Source organism: Colossoma macropomum, unplaced genomic scaffold (assembly GCF_904425465.1).
Source record: "Colossoma macropomum unplaced genomic scaffold, Colossoma_macropomum, whole genome shotgun sequence".
In the NCBI taxonomy this organism is placed as follows: domain Eukaryota; kingdom Metazoa; phylum Chordata; class Actinopteri; order Characiformes; family Serrasalmidae; genus Colossoma; species Colossoma macropomum.
In genome coordinates this window covers 99,817-122,500 of record NW_023494806.1, presented here as the reverse complement: position 1 = coordinate 122,500, position 22,684 = coordinate 99,817, and the positions used below count along the sequence as shown (strand labels likewise).

General features: G+C 42.3%; 1 protein-coding gene across 2 annotated transcripts in view; it reads right to left on the bottom strand.

The window, feature by feature from the left end:
• The window catches only part of znrf3 (zinc and ring finger 3), a 117,075-nt gene that overhangs the window by 13,052 nt on the left and 81,339 nt on the right, over positions 1–22,684 (bottom strand). For both annotated transcript variants that reach the window (XM_036598344.1, XM_036598345.1), the window contains exon 3: positions 21,459–21,581. In XM_036598344.1, coding sequence (XP_036454237.1) covers positions 21,459–21,581 — 123 coding nt within the window. The remainder of the gene's footprint in view (positions 1–21,458; positions 21,582–22,684) is intronic.

Sequence of the window (22,684 nt, the reverse complement as noted above, 5' to 3'; positions counted from 1 at the left end):
GAGGTCAGCTGGCTGAGTAAAGCCTGCATGAAAGCCCCCACCTGAGGACAGGTAGGCTGGATGGAATGAAAACATGCTGATGGTGAGCAAAACAAACAGAAAGAAACACCCAATATGCAAATAGACGGACGCAGGAGCCAATGAGAAAAGAGTACATTTTACCCAACAAAATTGTGTCAAACTGTATTTCACTTAAACATCATCTGAGTCTCAGATACACAAAACTGTAATGAGAGAGAATCAATTAAAACCAACAGCAGCGCAGATTCAGGTTTTGAATGTGCTGATTTCAAAGCTGCCGAGAGAATAAACTACACACACAGAGAAATATATATGCATGTGTACTTTTATAGATTTGAAATACATTTCAAACACTAAAATATATTTCAGAATGTATCGCCCTATTAACAAAATATAATCTAAAATGTATGTAAATGTGTTTATCAAATCCATCTGAAAACGTATGAAAATATCCAGAATCCTGTCTGATGCGCTTCACTGTCTGATACCTTTAGAAATGAGTTTGTGTTCCAGTATCTTCATTTTAAATCTGATCTAATGATCCTTTATCAGGACAGAAGCGAGTGTTGTGGGTATTGATACTCTGTGAAAATGCAGTTATGATCTGATATCTTGTTTATGTGAAATACATTGTGTGTGAGAGTCTGACTGCAGACGTACATGGTTAAAGTAAAGTACAGTGCAGATCACAGAAGAACGTTTAGTTACATCTGGAACCTTCATTACACTCAACTGAACACAGATAATAACTAACACTGATAAATGTGTTTTAAATATATATTTAACAAATACATGTTTTGGCCATTTTCATACATTGCAAAACTATATTACATAAATACATTTGGAATATAGTTTTTTATGGGTAAACTAAGTTGATTCAACTCCAAAGTTAAGTACGAAATCATTAAAAATGTTCTCTTAAAATATAACAGTTTAGTAAAATGTGGGACATATTCAGTTTTATGTACAACAGGTTTAATTTATTTGAGTTAAAATGTGGGATTACAGTCTGGAGAAGGTCTGAAAGAGGCTGGAACTAAACTCCACAGACAGGTGGATCTCCAGGATCAGAGCTGTTTCTGTTTAAGAGTGCAGTCTGCAGTAAAATACAGCACATTAAAGCAGTTTTGCTGTGAGAGTCAGAAGCGAGTGTAGCTGAACGCGTCCGTGTTTCCTGAAGGGTGATTATAAATAAACTTTTCATGCGTTTTTTGCGTACATTGTTGTGCAACAGTCGACAGAAGCATGTGATGAAACTGACTGCCGTCTCCACCTCAGCTTAATACAAAACCCGCCGTGCACAAAGAGATACGTGCCGCACAGCGACGGGGGGGCAGGAAACTGTCCAATAAACAGATTAAAATGTAAGCCTCTCATATCTTCCTGTGATTCCTCACAGACGAGGCTGCGCTGCAGAACAGTGGTGAAGCTGTGATCACACGTTTTGTTGTCATGCGTGTCATTTAAAGGATTGTATAGTGCGTCCTTCCCAGCATCCTTAGCAGCAGCATTCAGCGGAGGAGCCTCTTTTGCTTCCATAGCACCAAATAATTCGACCTATCAGAATTCAGGACAGCAGCAGCTTCATAACTTCTGACACCTGATCGGCTGAGAGGCCGAGTCTGAGGTGGACAGTCAGCGAGAGGTGAGGAAGCAGCTATCGAGGAAAATAAAGAGAGGATTTAAAAACAAATTGAAATTAAAGTCTGATCTGCACAGCCTGCAGTGTTTCTGCGCCTGTGAACAGATTCAGCACCAAGTCTTACAGACTTCACTGTGTTTCCGCTCCAAACTACAAAATCACAGCTGAAGCTGAACCATCGCTGTGCACGGCAGTGACTTTCCCGTCTGCCGCCACTCCACAGTCAGCAGTGTGACTTAGCTCAAGTTCAGGTTTAGTAGCGTTAGCTGCTTTTGCCTGTTGTATTGTAATTAAAAACTCCGTTTTGTCCCTCATTGTTCGTCAGCTTCATTAAAATTTTATCGCTTTACCGGTTCAGTACTTACATGCTTTAATTAACGTGAACGAATCTGCAGACAGCTTCACACATCAGTGCTAAAAATATAGCTGGTTGTCCGTTTGACGTCAGGACGCTCATTCATAACATCATTTTCAGACGTTTATGGTAAACTGGAACTGACGTTAACGAACAAATGGGGACAACATACATCTAAAAACAAATTCTCCTGCCGTCCCTCTGAACCTTTACTGTAGCAGCCTGAGACGCAGAGGCTCATGGGAACTCAGAGCTGAGAAGGATACAACAGTGTATCCTCAGAACTCGGCCGAAGGACGGTCACATTTCTTAGCCGCATTTTAAGGATCCTCTGCATTCTTGGCTGAGAAATGGGACCTACGAAGGTTTCAGCCCCGCAGATGAGAAGCAGCGTTCTCTACCTGAGAACCTGTGCTTAATTTGGTTACCCAAAGGCTAATTTTGGTGTTGGATAATGTGGAATCGCCAGGATCAAACGCGCGACCTCCTGACGGCTTACAGCGCTCGGGACCTCCTGCTAAATCAGAACCTGGAGCTGCTCCGCTGCTGTGACCGTAGCATTTACTGTTAACACTAACAGTGAAAATCATGTGACCATCAAACAACCTTCAGAGAACCTCGCCTACTCTTACAGGTTCCGCTGTGATGTGAAACGGAAACAGGTTCTCAAGCTGGATTCAGATTAGTGACCGTAGCGTGTGCAGCTCTGCCTGCTGTAAGGACAGAGAGCAGGGAAAAAGGCGAGAGATGAAAGGACAATAAAGTCACTTCCACCAGCCAGCGCTGCTTTTCTTTCCTCAGAGAACCCGCGGGACCGGCGTGCTACACGCACACAGCGGTGAGCAGGGCTGGGGAGGGTACCCAGCGTTACCAGAACAAGAACCAAAGATCAAAAGGACAAGAGAAAGCAAACAGTTCACACACACCGTTTGATCTCTCGCTCGCTGGCATCCCTCCATCAACTCTCACCTCCATACCGGTGAAAGGAAGCGAAGTGGAGGAGAGGCCAGGAACTCTGTTACAACAGAAGCCTGCAAGGGGAAGCAATCAGGACTGAACGCCTACGTGGAAACAATCCGAGTCTGTACAGAACAGCAGACCTAATATCAGCAGGTCAACATCCAATCACACCGTAAAGATCCTGACCGGAGAGGAAGGAGCTGCTCCAGCAGATTAAAGCTCGGAGAACGCCAACCGAGTTCTCTCCAAAAAAAACAAACACTCTGTGTGATTACTGGGCTACATGCAATAACAATGACGGTGTTTGTTGGAAAATGTCAGTGTTTGGTGGAGAATGATGGTGTTTGGTGGAGAATGTCAGTGTTTGGTGGAGAATGATGGTGTTTGGTGGAGAATGATGGTGTTTGGTGGAGAATGTCAGTGTTTGGTAAGAGAATTATGGTGTTTGGTAAGAGAATGATGGTGTTTGGTTGAGAATGTCAGTGTTTGGTAAGAGAATGATGGTGTTTGTTAGAGAATGATGGTGTTTGGTGGAGAATATCAATGTTTGGTGAAGAATAATGGTGTTTGGTAAGAGAATGATGGTGTTTGGTGGAGAATGTCAGTGTTTGGTAGAGAATGATGGTGTTTGGTGGAGAATGTCAGTGTTTGGTAAGAGAATTATGGTGTTTGGTAAGAGAATGATGGTGTTTGGTTGAGAATGTCAGTGTTCGGTAAGAGAATTATGGTGTTTGGTAAGAGAATGATGTGTTTGGTGGAGAATGTCAGTGTTTGGTTAGAGAATTATGGTGTTTGGTAAGAGAATGATGGTGTTTGGTTGAGAATGTCAGTGTTTGGTAAGAGAATTATGGTGTTTGGTAAGAGAATGATGGTGTTTGGTGGAGAATGTCAGTGTTTAGAGAATTATGGTGTTTGGTAAGAGAATGATGGTGTTTGGTGGAGAATGTCAGTGTTTGATTAGAGAATGATGGTGTTTGGTGGAGAATGTCAGTGTTTGGTAAGAGAATTATGGTGTTTGGTAAGAGAATGATGGTGTTCGGTGGAGAATGTCAGTGTTTGGTAAGAGAATTATGGTGTTTGGTAAGAGAATGATGGTGTTTGGTGGAGAATGATAATGTTAGGTGGACAGTGATGGTGTTTGGTGGAGGTTGGGTGGATTTGTTGGGGATGATGGTGCTTTATTGCAGACTGTTGGATCTGAGTGGTCAGGGCTTTGATCTGCAGAGTTCAGTAACTATGCGACCACATCTGTGAATGAATCATTACGAAATTGACTCTATTTCTGGTAACTGAATCACTTGCAAAACAAACTGTGCTGAGCCGTCCACTCTGACGAGGCGAGAGGAGCTTTCAGTCCTCAGCCTGTCGTTTGTTAGGACAGTGGAGCCATCAGAACTGGGGCAGATACAGGGGCCTGCAGAGGGGCTCGCTCAGCTTCTCTACAGTTTATCCTCTCGGCCGAGGAGGCCTCATGGGAGTTTTGTAGGAGAGACACTATCTTGCTGCCCAGATTGGCATTCAGTTTTTCCTCTCTGGTGTTTGGTTTTGTTTTCTTTTGAACTGAATTTGAATTAAATGCTTCTGAATTGCTTTCAGGCTGCCAGTGTGTGGGCTCTTCTGCGGTTGGAGACAGTCTGGAGATTAGCCATACAAACGATAGAACATTTTATGTTCTATTCATGTGTTGAAATGTACTGAAATGCACCGCTTCATGTTTGTAGGTGAAGCGAGAAGCAAGACAGGCCTGACTGATACTGTTTATTTTTTTCATCTTACCCAAAAGTTCTCATCTTTGACCTCATTTATACCGTTTTTTATGACATTTTAAAATTTCTGTTAAAATATAAAGCTATAAAGATGGTCCTTCTTTGCCCAAATTAAAGTGGAGATTCTTTTTCACCTGCTGTGAGAAGATTGTGTGCAAATTCTGAAGTTCTAACTGTTGGTTAAAGTAGAGCCTTCAGAGTCACTTCAGAACAGTCTGAGATACGTAACTGTACACCATACAGATCAGTGACCTGCTGACAGTAGATCCTGCGCTGCTCCTGAAACTTATCCTTAAAAACAAGTGCACTTTTAGGCATTTCGTTCTTTATCTAGTGCTTTATTTTGGTTGCCTGAAGTTGACCTGGGCTCTATTTTGAGGACAGTGATCCAAATTTCACAACAGAAAAATTCAAATACCATCAGAATTCATCACATTAAAGTGTCCCATAACTCTAAGTAAACCCCGCTTTAATGGAGATTCAACTACAAAACACACACTGAGACCTTAAAACGTCTCCATAACTCAGCTTTAATGGAGATTCAACTACAAAACACCACTGAGACCTTAAAACGTCTCCATAACTCAGCTTTAATGGAGATTCAACTACAAAACACCACTGAGACCTTAAAACGTCTCCATAACTCAGCTTGGAGGGTGAAGGCAAACACAGTCTTCCTCTGAGTTCTGTGAAGCTCCACCGCATCTTTTCAAACTGCCGCTGACGCAGCGTCGCAGCCGAACGCGCTCGGAGGAGACGTTGACTGCCAGACCTGTTACGTCAATTAACAGACGCCTGCGCTGGCTAGCATCGCGCTGAGTGATGGGGGGGCGGGGGGCCATCCTGCCCACCCAGAGAGAGAGAGGATAACTGGACTCCTGGACACAGACTCACAAACTTTGCTGCGTGACTCACAAGGCGCACAGAAAAAATCGTCTCCTACTCTACTCTCTAAAATAGAGCTGTACTGGGACGCTTTGCCGCTTCGCTCACACTGTCTGTGTGAAACTGCTGACCTGTTAACACGAGCACTGAAATGAAAATCAAGCTGTTCGCGTCGTTCACACAGAGATAACGTGTGAATCAGACCTCAGCTTTGTGTGTGAGTCTGTCAAACCACTCGTCCAGTTACTTATGGCTCCTCTGAATTCCTTCAGAAACACAGTTGATTGAGAAATTTACAGCAATATCAAAATAATGAGAGTTCAATGTTCAGAAGTTATGCTTAAAATGCGAAAAGTGTCATGGTGTGTAAAAGAACACTCAGAATGTAACAATACGCTGCATTTGTTCACTGGGCAAAAATCTCACAAATGATTCATTTTAGAGGCTTTAACAAATGCAAACATTAAAAACATTGTACAGTGTATCAAACGTGCTTTAATATCAGCAGTTCCTTCCACTGAAATGTAGAACCTTTATAGTGTTACAGATACAACCATGAAACTGAGTGAATATCAGGTTGAGCTCAGCTTTTCACATGGAGCGTTCCGCTCTCCGCTGCTGTCTGCGGAACATCGCTGGTTGTGGCTCCATCGCGTTGCCGGGAGGAATACTAGGAACGCATTAGCCTTCAATTTCTGCACGTCACCAGGAAACGTGGAGAATGTCTGGAACGTTTGCTGTCAGAATTTTGCTGAACGTTTTTCATACATTACAGTGGCCGCTTTTAGGGACGCACTGACGTCCTGTCCTGTTACCAATTACAGGAACATCACTATTCACCCACAGGAGCTCATCTGGAGCCGTGATTGGTCAGAGTGAGCACAGCATACAGTAAACAAACACTGTGATTGGTCAGAAAGCTCAATTGCATATTGCAGCCTTCTGCAAGATCAGTATCGATAACGATAAATGACGTATCGTGCAGCTCGAATCCTGAGTAAGAGTTCAGGAGACTGACCTCTCTCTCTCCACACATCACTGAGCTCGAACGCTCTCACTTCAGCCTCAGCTCTACTGAAGATCTGAGTTAATAATTAATACATCTTTAAAAGAAAGAGATCAAAAGAGAAAGAGAATCTGTCTTTTTTCTTTTCTTTTCTCTTCTTCTCTCTCTGTCTCACTCTCTCTCTGTTCACTCTCTCACTCTCTTCTCTCACACTCTCTCTCTCTGTTCTCTCTCTTACTCTTTCTGTTCTCTCTCTCTCTCTTCTCTCACACTCTCTCTCTCTGTTCTCTCTCTTACTCTTTCTGTTCTCTCTCTCTCTCTGTTCTCTCTCTTACTCTTTCTGTTCTCTCTCTCTCTCTGTTCTCTCTCTCACTCTTTCTGTTCTCTCTCTCTCTCTGCTATAATTAAAGTAATTAACTCTTCTGAGAGCGCTGCTTGCCTGTTGGGCTGTAATTTCATGTTGCCTCCTGGCCTCTGCGTTTATTCTGAGATAAAGGCATACTTTCCTGCTTTAGAGTTTCCTTACATGTGGTTAGAAATGTCCCCCCCTTTTTCTGAGAAAGTGCCAGGACTTCACTCGGCTGCACTCACAACACAAAAAAACAGAAAAAAACACAGAGAGAGACTGGAGCTGCAGCCGAAACCCAGCCTGTAATTTAAACAGGAGAGAGAGGGGGAGAGAGAGAGGCAGAGAGATACAGAGAGAGAGAGAGAGAGAGAGAGAGAGTGTGACAGGGAGAAAGAGGCAGAGAGAGAGAGAGGCAGAGAGAGAGAGAGCGAGAGAGAGAGAGAGAGAGAGATAGAGGGAGACAGAGACAGAGACAGAGGCAGAGAGAGAGAGAGATAGAGGGAGACAGAGGCAGAGAGAGAGAGAGAGAGAGGCAGAGAGATACAGAGAGAGAGAGAGAGAGACAGAGAGAGAGAGAGAGAGAGAGAGGGAGACAGAGGCAGAGAGAGAGAGAGAGAGAGGCAGAGAGATACAGAGAGAGAGAGACAGAGAGAGAGAGAGAGAGAGAGAGAGAGAGAGAGAGAGAGAGACAGAGGGAGAGAGGTGGACTATATTATAACAGATATAGAGCCTGAACATATTAATGCGTTTGTAGTGCAGCCTCAGCTGCCCCTGTCAGATCACTGCCCTATAACGCTGCATCTAAAGAAACATAAAGAGACATATTTGATTAAAGGCAAACAGAACAATCTGTTTAATTTACCCACCACTTTCAAATGGACAAACAGCGACACTGCCAAATTTGAAGTAGCTCTTAGAAATAAGGAAATAAACCTTATGTTAGACACATTTCTTGACACATCATATACCAAAAATGTCCAAATGGCAACCAAAAGATTGAATGATTATTTAGTACTCTGGCAATTATTTCAGATCTCAAAAGAACTGATAAAAACGAACAAATTCAGATAAAATACAGCAAAGAAAGATGGTTTGACAGTGAGTCAACATCAAGAAAAGTCCTTAGAAAACTTTCAAACCAGAAACACAGAAACCCGACAGACCAAGAACTCCGCCTACAGAACTTATCTGCACTGAAACAATACAAAAAACTACTGCAAGACAAAAGGAGCCGAAACACGTCCACTCGATTATCAGAACTGAACAAGCAGTTCATGAAAACACATTCTGGGATTCGTGGAAATCATTCAACAAAACAAAACATAAAGAATGCACACCAATCCAAAACGGCTAACTGGAAAACATTCTGAATCCCTGTATAAGAACCCAGAACATAAAGGTCTCAACCAAACACAGAAACAAAGAACCATAGAACTAAAGAAATTAGAGGCATCTGTAAAACCAAACTAACCCAACTGGACACACCTGTAACAGTCACAGAGCTCAGAGACTCTCAAAGCCTCTGGACCCTGACATGACCAGACCAGAAACGCTCAAATACAGCAGCCCTAAGCTTCAGATGGCAGTGCTGAAACTGTTCAACCTGATTTTAAATGCTGGTAAATTCCCTGAAATCTGGAACAAAGGCTTCATCACCCTCTTCAAAAGTGGAGATAAACTACAGCCTCAAACTACAGAGGAATCTGAGTGAGTAGCGTATTAGGAAAGGTCTTCTGTAGTATAATCAACACCAGGATTCAAACGTTTCTAAACACAAACAAGATAATCAATACATCTCAAATTGGCTTCTTACCAAAACACAGAACAGCAGATCATCTGTACACAATCCAAACAACCACGTCCACCACAAGCCACGAGGAAAAACCTTCGCCTGCTCTGTGGACTTTAAAAAAGCCTTTGACTCTGTTTGGCACAAAGGACTATTTTACAAACTAATACAAAGTGGTGTTGGAGGTCAAATATACGATATAATAAAAACCGTATACAGTAACACACAGTGCTGCGTAAAGATCGACACAAAGAGAACAGAATATTTTAAACAAAGCACGGCAGTAAAACAAGGCTGCGGTTTGAGTCCCACCTTGTTTAATGTATATATAAATGAATTGGCCACTCCTGGACTCTCAGAAGACCAGGAAATAAAAAGTCTAATGGACGCAGATGATCTAGTGATATTAGGACCAACAAAAGACGCACTCCAGCAGAACCTGTCAATACTGGAGACTCACTGTAAAGACTGGGCCCTTACAGTAAATATGGACAAAACAAAAATAATGATTTTTCAGATTACAGGAGAAGAAATACCAGTTTACTTTCGAAGACACAGTAATATCACACACCACCAGCTACTAATTTACTAATAAAACCCCCTCCTTCCCCAAACTGACCGACTCCTTCCCCAAACTGACCGACTCAGAGGAAATGAAGATTTTACTGGGAGGAAATGCAGAAACAATAAGTTTAGCAGGACAGTTTATTCAGAACTGCCACAAGACCAGAGAAGAAAATGTAACACAGCACATCTTCAGTTATGGAATTAATATTTCTAATTCCTGATGTTCAGATGTATTACATTTTTCATATGTACCTTATTTGTTTTTTTTTAATAATTATTAATATTAGTAATGGTAATATTTTACTGTATTTTATTTTATTGTATTTCATTGTATTTTATTACTTTTGTCCATATTCATTCTATGCTTATATCTATTACCATATTTCTACTTCAAACTGTATAGCTTTGTTTAAATTATTTATCTATATGCACTTTTGTTTAATTAATTTATTATTATTATTATTATTATTATTTATTCATTAATTTATTTTTATTCATTTATACTTTAATGCTAATTCAATTTAACATGTATTTTACAGCTTTGGCAACATAGGTCTCATATCCTGTCATGCCAATAAAGCATATTTGATTTGATTTGATTTGAGACAGAGACAGAGAGAGAGGAGAGAGAGAGGAGAGAGAGAGGAGAGAGAGGAGAGAGAGAGAGAGAGAGAGAGAGAGAGAGAGAGAGAGAGAGGAGAGAGAGAGGGAGAGAGAGATGCTGAGACAAACTCCACTGATTTACTATACTGAGCATTAATGTAATTAATATTTACTGTAACTGACACCTTACATACCAATACACACCAGTACATACACCACACACACTAATACACACCAGTACATACACCACACACACTAATACACACCAGTACATACACCACACATACCAATACACACCAGTACATACACCACACACACTAATACACACCAGTACATACACCACACATACCAATACACACCAGTACGTACACCACACACACTAATACACACCAGTACGTACACCACACACACTAATACACACCAGTACATACACCACACACACCGATACACATCTGTACATACACCACACACACTAATACACATCTGTACATACACCACACACACTAATACACACCAGTACATACACCACACACACTAATACACATCTGTACATACACCACACACACCGATACACATCTGTACATACACCACACACACTAATACACATCTGTACATACACCACACACACCAATACACACCAGTACATACACCACACACACTAATACACACCAGTACATACACCACACACACTAATACACACCAGTACATACACCACACACACTAATACACATCTGTACATACACCACACACACCGATACACATCTGTACATACACCACACACACTAATACACATCTGTACATACACCACACACACCAATACACACCAGTACATACACCACACACACTAATACACACCAGTACATACACCACACACCGATACACATCTGTGCATACAACACACACACTAATACACATCTGTACATACACCACACACACTAATATACATCTGTACATACACCACACACACTAATACACACCAGTACATACACCACACACACTAATACACATCTGTACATACACCACACACACTAATACACATCTGTACATACACCACACACACTAATACACACCAGTACATACACCACACACACTAATACACATCTGTACATACACCACACACACCAATACACATCTGTACATACACCACACGCACCGATACACACCGGTACATACATCACACACACTAATACACACCAGTACATACACCACACACACTAATACACATCTGTACATACACCACATGCACCAATACACACCGGTACATACACCACACACACTAATACACATCTGTACATACATCACACACACTAATACACATCTGTACATACACCACACACACCAATACACATCTGTACATACACCACACACACCAATACACACCAGTACATACACCACACACACTAATACACATCTGTACATACACCACACACACTAATACACATCTGTACATACACCACACACACTAATACACACCAGTACATACACCACACACACTAATACACATCTGTACATACACCACACACACCAATACACATCTGTACATACACCACACGCACCGATACACACCGGTACATACATCACACACACTAATACACACCAGTACATACACCACACACACTAATACACATCTGTACATACACCACATGCACCGATACACATCTGTACATACAACACACACACTAATACACATCTGTACATACACCACACATACTAATACACATCTGTACATACACCACACATACTAATACACATCTGTACATACATCACACACACTAATACACACCAGTACATACACCACATGCACCAATACACATCTGTACATACACCACACACACCAATACACACCAGTACATACACCACACACACTAATACACATCTGTACATACACCACACGCACCAATACACACCTGTACATACACCACACACACCAATACACATCTGTACATACATCACACATACTAATACACATCTGTACATACATCACACATACTAATACACATCTGTACATACATCACACACACTAATACACACCAGTACATACACCACACACACTAATACACATCTGTACATACACCACACACACCGATACACATCTGTGCATACAACACACACACTAATACACATCTGTACATACACCACACACACCAATACACACCAGTACATACACCACACACACTAATACACACCAGTACATACACCACACACCGATACACATCTGTGCATACACCACACACACTAATACACATCTGTACATACACCACACACCGATACACATCTGTACATACACCACACACACCAATACACAGCAGTACATACACCACACACACTAATACACATCTGTACATACATCACACACACTAATACACACCAGTACATACACCACACACACTAATACACATCTGTACATACAACACACACACTAATACAAATCTGTACATACACCACACACACCAATACACACCAGTACATACACCACACACACCAATACACATCTGTACATACACCACACACACCAATACACATCTGTACATACATCACACACACTAATACACATCTGTACATACAACACACACACTAATACACATCTGTACATACACCACACACACCAATACACATCTGTACATACACCACACACACCAATACACATCTGTACATACATCACACATACTAATACACATCTGTACATACAACACACACACTAATACACATCTGTACATACACCACACACACCAATACACATCTGTACATACACCACACACACCAATACACACCAGTACATACACCACACGCACTAATACACATCTGTACATACACCACACGCACCAATACACATCTGTACATACACCACACACACCAATACACATCTGTACATACATCACACATACTAATACACATCTGTACATACACCACACGCACCAATACACATCTGTACATACAACACACACACTAATACACATCTGTACAAACACCACACACACCAATACACATCTGTACATACAACACACACACTAATACACATCTGTACATACACCACACACACCAATACACATCTGTACATACACCACACACACCAATACACACCAGTACATACACCACACACACTAATACACATCTGTACATACACCACACGCACCAATACACATCTGTACATACACCACACACACTAATACACATCTGTACATACACCACACACACCAATACACACCAGTACATACACCACACACACTAATACACATCTGTACATACACCACACGCACCAATACACATCTGTACATACACCACACACACCAATACACATCTGTACATACATCACACATACTAATACACATCTGTACATACACCACATGCACTAATACACATCTGTACATACAACACACACACTAATACACATCTGTACAAACACCACACACACCAATACACATCTGTACATACACCACACGCACCAATACACATCTGTACATACACCACATGCACTAATACACATCTGTACATACAACACACACACTAATACATATCTGTACATGCACCACACACACCAATACACATCTGTACATACACCACACACCAATACATACCGGTACATACACCACACACACCATTACACACCAGTACATACACCACACACCAATACACACTGGTACATACACCACACACACTAATACACACCAGTACATAGACCATACATACCAGTACATAACAGAACATACCAGTTAACACCAGAGGTTGTTCAGCACTGTAAGAATTCACAATAGAAACTACAGTAGAAAATGTGATTCACATGCTTTTCATAAACTCAATAAATTCATGTCTTTTGCTAATAGTGACTGAAGTCCGAATCTCCTGCTCTGGACAAAACTGTTTACTCTCCACCATCGTAGACGCTGATTAGCAGCTCAGCGGAAACATGTTTTGGAAATTTTCTACACTCTCATGTTCAAGGAAATGTTGCCACAACTCTGCTCTCCAATCATATTTTCCTTGTGTTTCCTCCCACACAAACCAGCATCGCAGCAGAAACGTCTCCCTCAGCCGTCACCGCTGCTCTCTGACGGCGGTTTTGTTGGTCTAGACCAATTAAGAGTCCACTGCAGGGCTGGAGCCAGTTCTAATGCCTTCAGAAAGTATAGTTTTGTTTGTTTATTATCTGGTTAAAATACACAGAAGATTGTGTTACACTGACAGAGTAGGCAGCACAACAAACTTCAGGGTCAGGAGGGTCAATCACAACACTTCTCAACCACTCAACACTTTTATGCTGGAACAAACAATGAAAACCACCGACTGAATCAAGAATTTTTGTGTTAAATCTAATCAGGAGTTTGAAAAGTTTAATTGGAAATGTGAATTTGAAGAGTGCTGCCCTCTGCAGGCTGTGGCATCATGGAAAACATCAAAACATCCAGCTCACTACCCACCAGATCCATCAGTGCAGGAAGAATAAGATGTAGGGCCACATCATACAAAGACAAAATATAGGATATATAATATATACACAGTATTCAGGTGGGATATAGGGCTCAGGGCCTTATATTAATCATTATCGCAATAAGGAATTTTGTGATACTGATATCGCCAAAGGCTGCAATGTGCAAATTAGGGCCCAACTGACATGAGCTGGTTGATGAAACTGACTGATATTACGGCTCCACAGTTTACTGGCGTAATTAAATATCCCACCAATAAATCACAAAAATTAATAAGAACTTAACATGATCAAACTGCGGAAACACACTGAATTTTTATTTATTTTTGATTTGTTCTCTGTGATTATTACAGACTCAGACTTATTTATCCTCCACTTCCTCAACCGTTCAGGTCTTTTTCAGTGCAGCAGTGTTTGAAGTTAAAGTTCCAGCTGCGGTCTGGAGATGCAGCTGTGGGAATCTGTAACAGTGAGATCGAGCAGAATGTGCTGTTTGTAAATATAAAAACAAGTTGAAAAAACGCTGTTTTGAGAATTTAGTGCTTACAGTGCTCTACAAACTACAAAACATAAAACAGACTGTGTCAAAATGTCCAAACAAACGTCCAACGTTACTTCAGTGCATCGAGTCATCAAAAGTAAGATATAAACGGACCATACATTTTTTTTCAAGGTGGTGCTCTACAGTGAAGGTGAGGCAGTGCAGGTGGTGTTTATGTGAATCCAGTATTCCAGGTGATTCCTATAGTTCTGTATCATGATGGGGTGGAAGTGCTGGAATAGGAGCACCACCGCCACAGCGAGGCCGCTTCACTACACCTCACGTTTGACCCGGGCAGCCGAGCTGCGAGCTGGGGGCGGTGACAAGGAGGCGGAGCAGCGAGCTCTCGTTCCCTCTCTGCACGGGTGCTCACTGGCAGCGAGTGCCTTTTAAAAAGAGCTGAGAGGGAACAGAACGAGAGGGAGGGACGAGCAGCAGCAACGGAGACTGACTGAAGAGCTGAAAAGCTTGAGTAAGAAAAATACAGAAAAGTTTAGCTGGTGAAAGCCACTGAAAAGTTGCCAGCAGAGCGTTGGTTTTGTTGAGTTTATTTTGTGTGAGTTTGGAGCAAATATTAAAGGAATGGCTGCTGCAAACGTTTTTCCTGCCTCCAGCGTCCTCCTTGAGCCTGGGGTAGCGCATGACGTGCTACATCAGGACATACCCTGGTCTTGTGGACACAGTGTGACTGGAAATCGCATCTACCAAGTTGGCCTCCTCTGTTTTTCACAAACACTCCCAAAAAATAATTTCTGCAGGCGCCACTGATGTACATGAACAGAACAGAACGCACTCTGGATAATTTCTTAAATATGTGACAAAATAAAACCTGATTTTATGTTTATTTGTTTACTTCACAAGCAACAGCATTTGCTAATTATGTAAACATACAGATAAAGTTTTTTAATGTACTAATTAAATTTCTGTTTTGCTTCAGAAAAGAATCTGAAGTGTAAACTTTATTAGATAAAACAAAGTTTCTTTCGGAAGAATAATTTACAGTCAGAAGTATTAAATCAACAATCCACCATATCAACACACACTTTTACACGGTGCTCCAGAATCATTCAGTGGCTCGAGTATCGCAATAATATCGTATCGTATCGCAGCGTTTCCCTCCTGACGATGTCATTTTCAGGATCCTAATTCACTTTCATTCACTGTTAGCAACATTAGCATCACCAGCAGCGGCTGGGCTCCCAGTGCACTGTGGGTATTTCCTGTAGGCCGCTCTGGTGTCCTCTCTGTAATTTATCACTCCGCTTTTTTTCTCTTTGTTTTTACTCCCTCGTTCTCTTCCTCACATTCAGACTATCTTTGGAAAACAGAGTCAGTAATCAGAGGAGCGTCGGCTGATCCAGTGGAAACACGCCGATCAGGACGGACACACCGCTAATTAAATTTCCCCTCCATCCTCCTCCCTCTCCCTCGCTCGCCCAGCGCACTCTGCTTTCATACCGCCGCACTTTCCCGCCTTTTTGATCCGAGAGAAAAATAAACAGTTCCAGTTGAGATTTAATTTAAACCCCATAACTCTCTCTCTCTCTCTCTCTCTCTCTCTGTATCTCTCTCTCTCCCTCTCTCTGTATCTCTCTCTCTCTCTCTCTCTCTCTCTGTATCTCTCTCTCTCTCTGTATCTCTCTCTCTCTCTGTATCTCTCTCTCTGTATCTCTCTCTCTCTGTATCTCTCTCTCCCTCTCTCTCTCTGTATCTCTCTCTCCCTCTCTCTGTATCTCTCTCCCTCTCTCTGTATCTCTCTCTCTCTCTGTATCTCTCTCTCTCTGTCTCTCTCTCTCTCTCTCTGTATCTCTCTCTCTCTCTGTGTATCTCTCTCTCTCCCTCTCTCTCTCCCCCTTTCACTCTCTGTGTATCTCTCTCTCCCTCTCTCCCTCTCCCCCATTCACTCTCTGTGTATCTCTCTCCCCCTTCTCTCTCTGTGTATCTCTCTCTCTGTATCTCTCTCTCTCTGTATCTCTCTCTCTCTGTGTATCTCTCTCCCTTCTCTCTCTCTCACTTTTCTCTGTGTATCTCTCCCCCCTTCTCTCTCTGTGTATCTCTCTCTCTCTCTCTGTATCTCTCTCTCCCTTCTCTCTCTGTGTATCTCTCTCCCTTCTCTCTCTGTGTATCTCTCTCCCTTCTCTCTCTGTGTATCTCTCTCCCTTCTCTCTCTGTGTATCTCTCTCTCACTCCTCTCTGTGTATCTCTCTCTCTCCCTTCTCTCTCTGTGTATCTCTCTCTCACTTCTCTCTGTGTATCTCTCTCTCGATCTCTCTCTCTCTCTCTGTATCTCTCTTTCCCCTTTCACTCTCAGTGTATCTCAGTGTATCTGGAGCTCAGGGGCAAGAAAAGTAAAATACAACATAAATGTGGGACAGCGAAGCACTCAGAACTTCAGACGTTCCCTCAGAGCTGCTGCGGATTAGCCGCCTGCGCTAACTCAGTCTGCGCTACAGTTACGACCCTGAACTGGCGCTGCAGTCGGGCTAACGCTGAGCAGTTACAGCTAATCAGATACAAAGGTCAGCGCAAGGTCAGCGCAGGGTCAGCAAGAGTTCAGAATGTAGAGGAACAGTGCACTGACCACACTGGAGACCAGGGCTCGACCGATTTATTGGTTAGCCGACAATATCAAACTATATTAATAACAGTTCTGTCGGCATCAGTCGCAACAATCACACTGATAACATGCTAATGACTAGCATCTTTTTTGGTCACTGGGATTGAAACCTCTGATGTTCCACTGAGGAACCTAAAAGGAACCGACTCTGTATTACAGCAGAACATCCTGATAATCATTACAAAAACACAGAAACAGTCAACATGACCAGAATAACATCAGAACACAAAACACTTCTTATAAAGACAACAGCAAAAACTAGGAGTTAATAAACAGAAACCAAAAAGTGCAAGGAATTCTGGGTAGCTCCACCCCCAATGATGCAATATGTTTGTGAGTTTGTGTTGTTTATTAGTTTCAGGAAAGTGAACATTCAGTCAGTAAAGCTGTTTAACTGCTGCACATAAACTATGAATGTAAAATCATATCAGCCGATTTCAGCAGTTATTAAAATCTTTAGCCTCCTAAAATCAGTATCAGTCACAAAGTGTTCATATCGGTCAGCCTCTCTGGAGATGCACTGAAGCCTCTTCTGACTGATCAGATTATCAGGGCCACTGTAATTAGAAAACTCATAAACTGACCGCTGGACGAGAGAGCGGGTCGTTTTTTTCTATGAACCCAGATGTTTGAGCCACATGTGGTCATGAGATCGTTAAGTTAATTAAAAACAGTAATTAATATGAAATTCAGTTGTATATGTGTGAATATTTTTTACAGTGTGGCTCATCAGTCAGATTTTAAAACCAAAACTGTCTGTTCTATAATAAAATGTTAGAGTTTCTTTTGAAGGACAGAAATAAATAAATCTAAATAAAATGTAGTGTTTGATAAATACAACAAACACTCCATAACTCCATAGCCTAAACCTCCTAGCCCCGCCCCTTTACATTCAACTGAATTATCTCTTATTCTTATCTCAAATGAAGAAAAGTCATCCCCCACATTTTTCAGTCATTTTAACATCAAAACAAACAGAAAAAATCAGAAGTGCAGACTCGAAGCGTCCATGCAGAACATGAACCGAATGTCAATGTGATTCTACAAAAAGTGGAAAATTTGCATCTCAAACTTTTCAAAAACCTTTTACGATCGTTACCAAAAGTGATTACCACGGCTGACTGTTACAGAGCTGACTGTAACAGGGCTGACTGTATCACGGCTGTGTAACAGGGCTGACTGTAACAGGGCTGACTGTATCACAGCTGACTGTTACAGAGCTGACTGTAACAGGGCTGACTGTATCACGGCTGACTGTAACAGGGCTGACTGTAACAGGGCTGACTGTATCACGGCTGACTGTATCACGGCTGACTGTTACAGAGCTGACTGTAACAGGGCTGACTGTATCACGGCTGACTGTATCACGGCTGTGTAACAGGGCTGACTGTAACAGGGCTGACTGTATCACGGCTGACTGTAACAGGGCTGACTGTAACAGGGCTGACTGTATCACGGCTGACTGTATCACGGCTGACTGTTACAGAGCTGACTGTAACAGGGCTGACTGTATCACGGCTGACTGTTACAGAGCTGACTGTAACAGGGCTGACTGTATCACGGCTGACTGTAACAGGGCTGACTGTAACAGGGCTGACTGTATCACAGCTGACTGTAACAGAGCTGACTGTAACAGGGCTGACTGTATCACGGCTGACTGTAACAGGGCTGACTGTTACAGAGCTGACTGTAACAGGGCTGACAGTATCATGGCTGACTGTAACAGAGCTGACTGTAACAGGGCTGACTGTATCACGGTTGACTTTTACAGAGCTATCTGTCACAGGGCTGACTGTTACAGAGCTGACTGTAACATGGCTGACTGTTAAAGAGCTAACTGAAACAGGGCTGACTGTAACAGAGCTGACTGTAACAGGGCTGACTGTATCACGGTTGACTTTTACAGAGCTATCTGTCACAGGGCTGACTGTTACAGAGCTGACTGTATCACAGCTGACTGTAACATGGCTGACTGTTAAAGAGCTAACTGAAACAGGGCTGACTGTATCACGGCTGACTTACAGAGCTGACTGTAACAGGGCTGACTGTATTACGGCTGACTGTTACAGAGCTGACTGTATCACAGCTGACTGTTACAGAGCTGACTGTAACAGGGCTGACTGTATCACAGCTGACAGTAACAGGGCTGACTGTATCATGGCTGACTGTTACAGAGCTGACTGTATCACGGCTGACTGTATCACGGCTGACTGTAACAGGGCTGACTGTTACAGAGCTGACTGTAACAGGGCTGACTGTATCACGGTTGACTTTTACAGAGCTATCTGTCACAGGGCTGACTGTATCACAGCTGACTGTAACATGGCTGACTGTATCATAGCTGATTGGTACAGAGCTGACTGTAACAGGGCTGACTGTTACAGAGCTGACTGTAACAGGGCTGACTGTATTACGGTTGACTATCACAGAGATCACTGTAACAGGGCTGACTGTTACAGAGCTGACAGTAGCAGGGCTGACTGTATTACGGCTAACTGTTACAAAGCTGACTGTAACAGAGCTGACTGTAACAGGGCTGAATAACAAGGCTGACTGTAACACTCGTATCAACAAGGTCATAAATGCATTATATTTTAATATGACCACAAACATAAGAAATGAAGACTTCCTCAGTCACTTCTTTCATCCATCTTTCTACACCTGCTTCATTTCATTGCTCCATTTCCTTCTTTTCACTCTCTCCTCTCTTTCACTCTTGTTTAGATATTTTTCTGCTGCATTTAAAAGCATTTAAATCGTCTGCTGGAGAAACTTTAAGCGAGTGTGGAGGAGAAACTCTGATTTTGTTTTCTGAAATAATGAGAGTTCTGTTTTTCCTTTTTTCATTTTAGGCCCTTTGAACTCAACACAACTCCACGTCTTTATCCTGTCCCCAACTTTCTCTCTGTTTCCTCTCTCTTTCTTTTCTCTTTTCCCTTGTTTGTTGTCTGTCTTTCCTCTTGTCTCTCTCCCTCTCTTCCCTTCTTTCTCTCTTTTACTGTTTTTTCTTTTCCTCTCTCTCCATTTCTCCCCTTTTGCTTTTCTTTCCCTCCACCCCCCATCCTCTCTCTCTCTCTCTGTCTCTCTCTCTCTCTCTCTCTCTCTCTCTCTCTGAGGGCCCCATTGGGTTTCTATTCTCTCTCTCTGTCAGTAAATGGGCGATCGAGTGTTGTGTAGTATAATAATGGTCTCTCTCTCTCTGTGTCCTATTGAAGCGAGGCCGGTTCCTCCGGGGCGTTCAAACACATCACACAAGGAGCTTCCCAGTGTCCATGGCAACCAGCACAGTGGGGGGGGTGGTCACTAAAACCATGATTTCATACTGGGGGGGGTGGGTGTGTGGGGGGGGGAAGCTCCGCCTGCTGGGAGAAAACCTTTGACACAGAGTAAAAAAAACCCCACTGAGATAATATCAGCACAAACACAGATGAAAGAGGAACCCCAGAGATCGGGCCCCAGCAGAGCGGCAGCTTCAAAACGCTCTCACGCTTTCAGGAGAACCGTTCTGCTGCAAACTGCACGCCTAAATCATCACACTGCCCCCAGCTTTGGATCCAAACTGCACGTTCCACCCTACATAGTGCAGCAGTTACATTCTGGCACTTCTGGCATCAGACCGTATCTACTGCACCATTTAAGGTGGAGCGGAAAGTTAAAATAAAAATCCAACTTCAACCTCGTCTTCCCTCAAACCGCGTCAGACTTCAGACCTCAAACACTTACAGATATTTAAAGTCGCACTTTTAATATTGACATTGTCTGATACTCAAAATTTCCATATCAATATTGTTCAATACTCAAGGTTTTAATATCGGTATCAGATGATACTGAAGGTGTCTTGGCTGATAAACTACATTTGGGGTAAACTGGGGGGAAATTAGATTTTTTTCACCAAATTATCGCTTTAACTGTGTGAGGGTTCTGGTGGTCTTACCTTTCCCAGCACTGTGAGACAGCTGGGGTCGAGCTCCGGCTGCTCCAGCTTCACCACCCCCACCCAGCCGTACTCGTACAGATCCTCCTCATCATTATTATTACACAGACCAAGAGGATGCATCTGCAGAGAGAGAGAGAGAGAGAGAGAGTTAAAAACACTTATCATATTAGGGCTATATAGTTAATAATAATAATAATAGTAATAATAATATAATCAGTGACCCCACCTACTTGACATGCATACGAATTAAAACAACAATAACATAAAATATCAAAATCAAATCCAACTTTAAAAGGGGAACTCCACCAACTTTTCAAAATTCCTGCATAATTAAGTGGTTAAGATGTAAACAGAGCGGTTCAGAGTGGTTTGGTGTGAAACGCTCTGTTCTAGATAAACTTACAGAGTCAGAACTGTTCACAGTGGTGGTGATAGGAACCAGACGTCCACCTCTAAAAGCTCCCTCACAGAAAGTTCCTACAGTAAGTGGTTATGAATTCACTGCCTGATGACTGAGACACTGTTTTATGATAGTTTAGAGAACTTAAACTCCATTCATGGTGGAGGGATACATGCAGGGCGCTGTGAGGCAAAATAGTCCCCAAAGAAAACTTATTATTTCAGATTTTCCACTATTTTCCATCATCAACATTCCATATAAACTCAGAAGACTCGTGTAGGTTCACTGGTGGTTCTGGATAGTAAATAAAATGTCTATATCTGTGTTGTAGTCAATGTGACCCCTGTTTCCTATCACCACCACCGTAAAGAAATACAAATCTCAACTACAGAGTTGTGCAGAAATTTTGAAAATTTTAGTGGAATTCCCCTTTAACCTCCTGTCAGTTCTGAAAACAAATAAATAAATGAACACGATTTTGCATGATTTTCAAAACATCATTCAATGAACAATCTATTAACTGCTAAACGTTAAACAGTGCTGCTAACTAGGAGAGAGGAGCTGGTTAGCATGCTAACAGCTCTGCTCACCACACAACATGCTGGATTCTGGCTCTAACTAAAGCACCGACACGAGTTTAGATGATAATGACTCAAATCTGAGGGAGTGAAGTGGAGCAGCTGGAGCTGAAGAGACCTAAACCTGTTCTGTGGTGTCTGGATTGACTACCTAATGTTAGCTTAGCGAGCAGCTACTGACCCAAACAGAGCTGCACACCAGAGTACAGGTTTGTTCTGACCGCTGTGTAAACAAGTGTCACTCT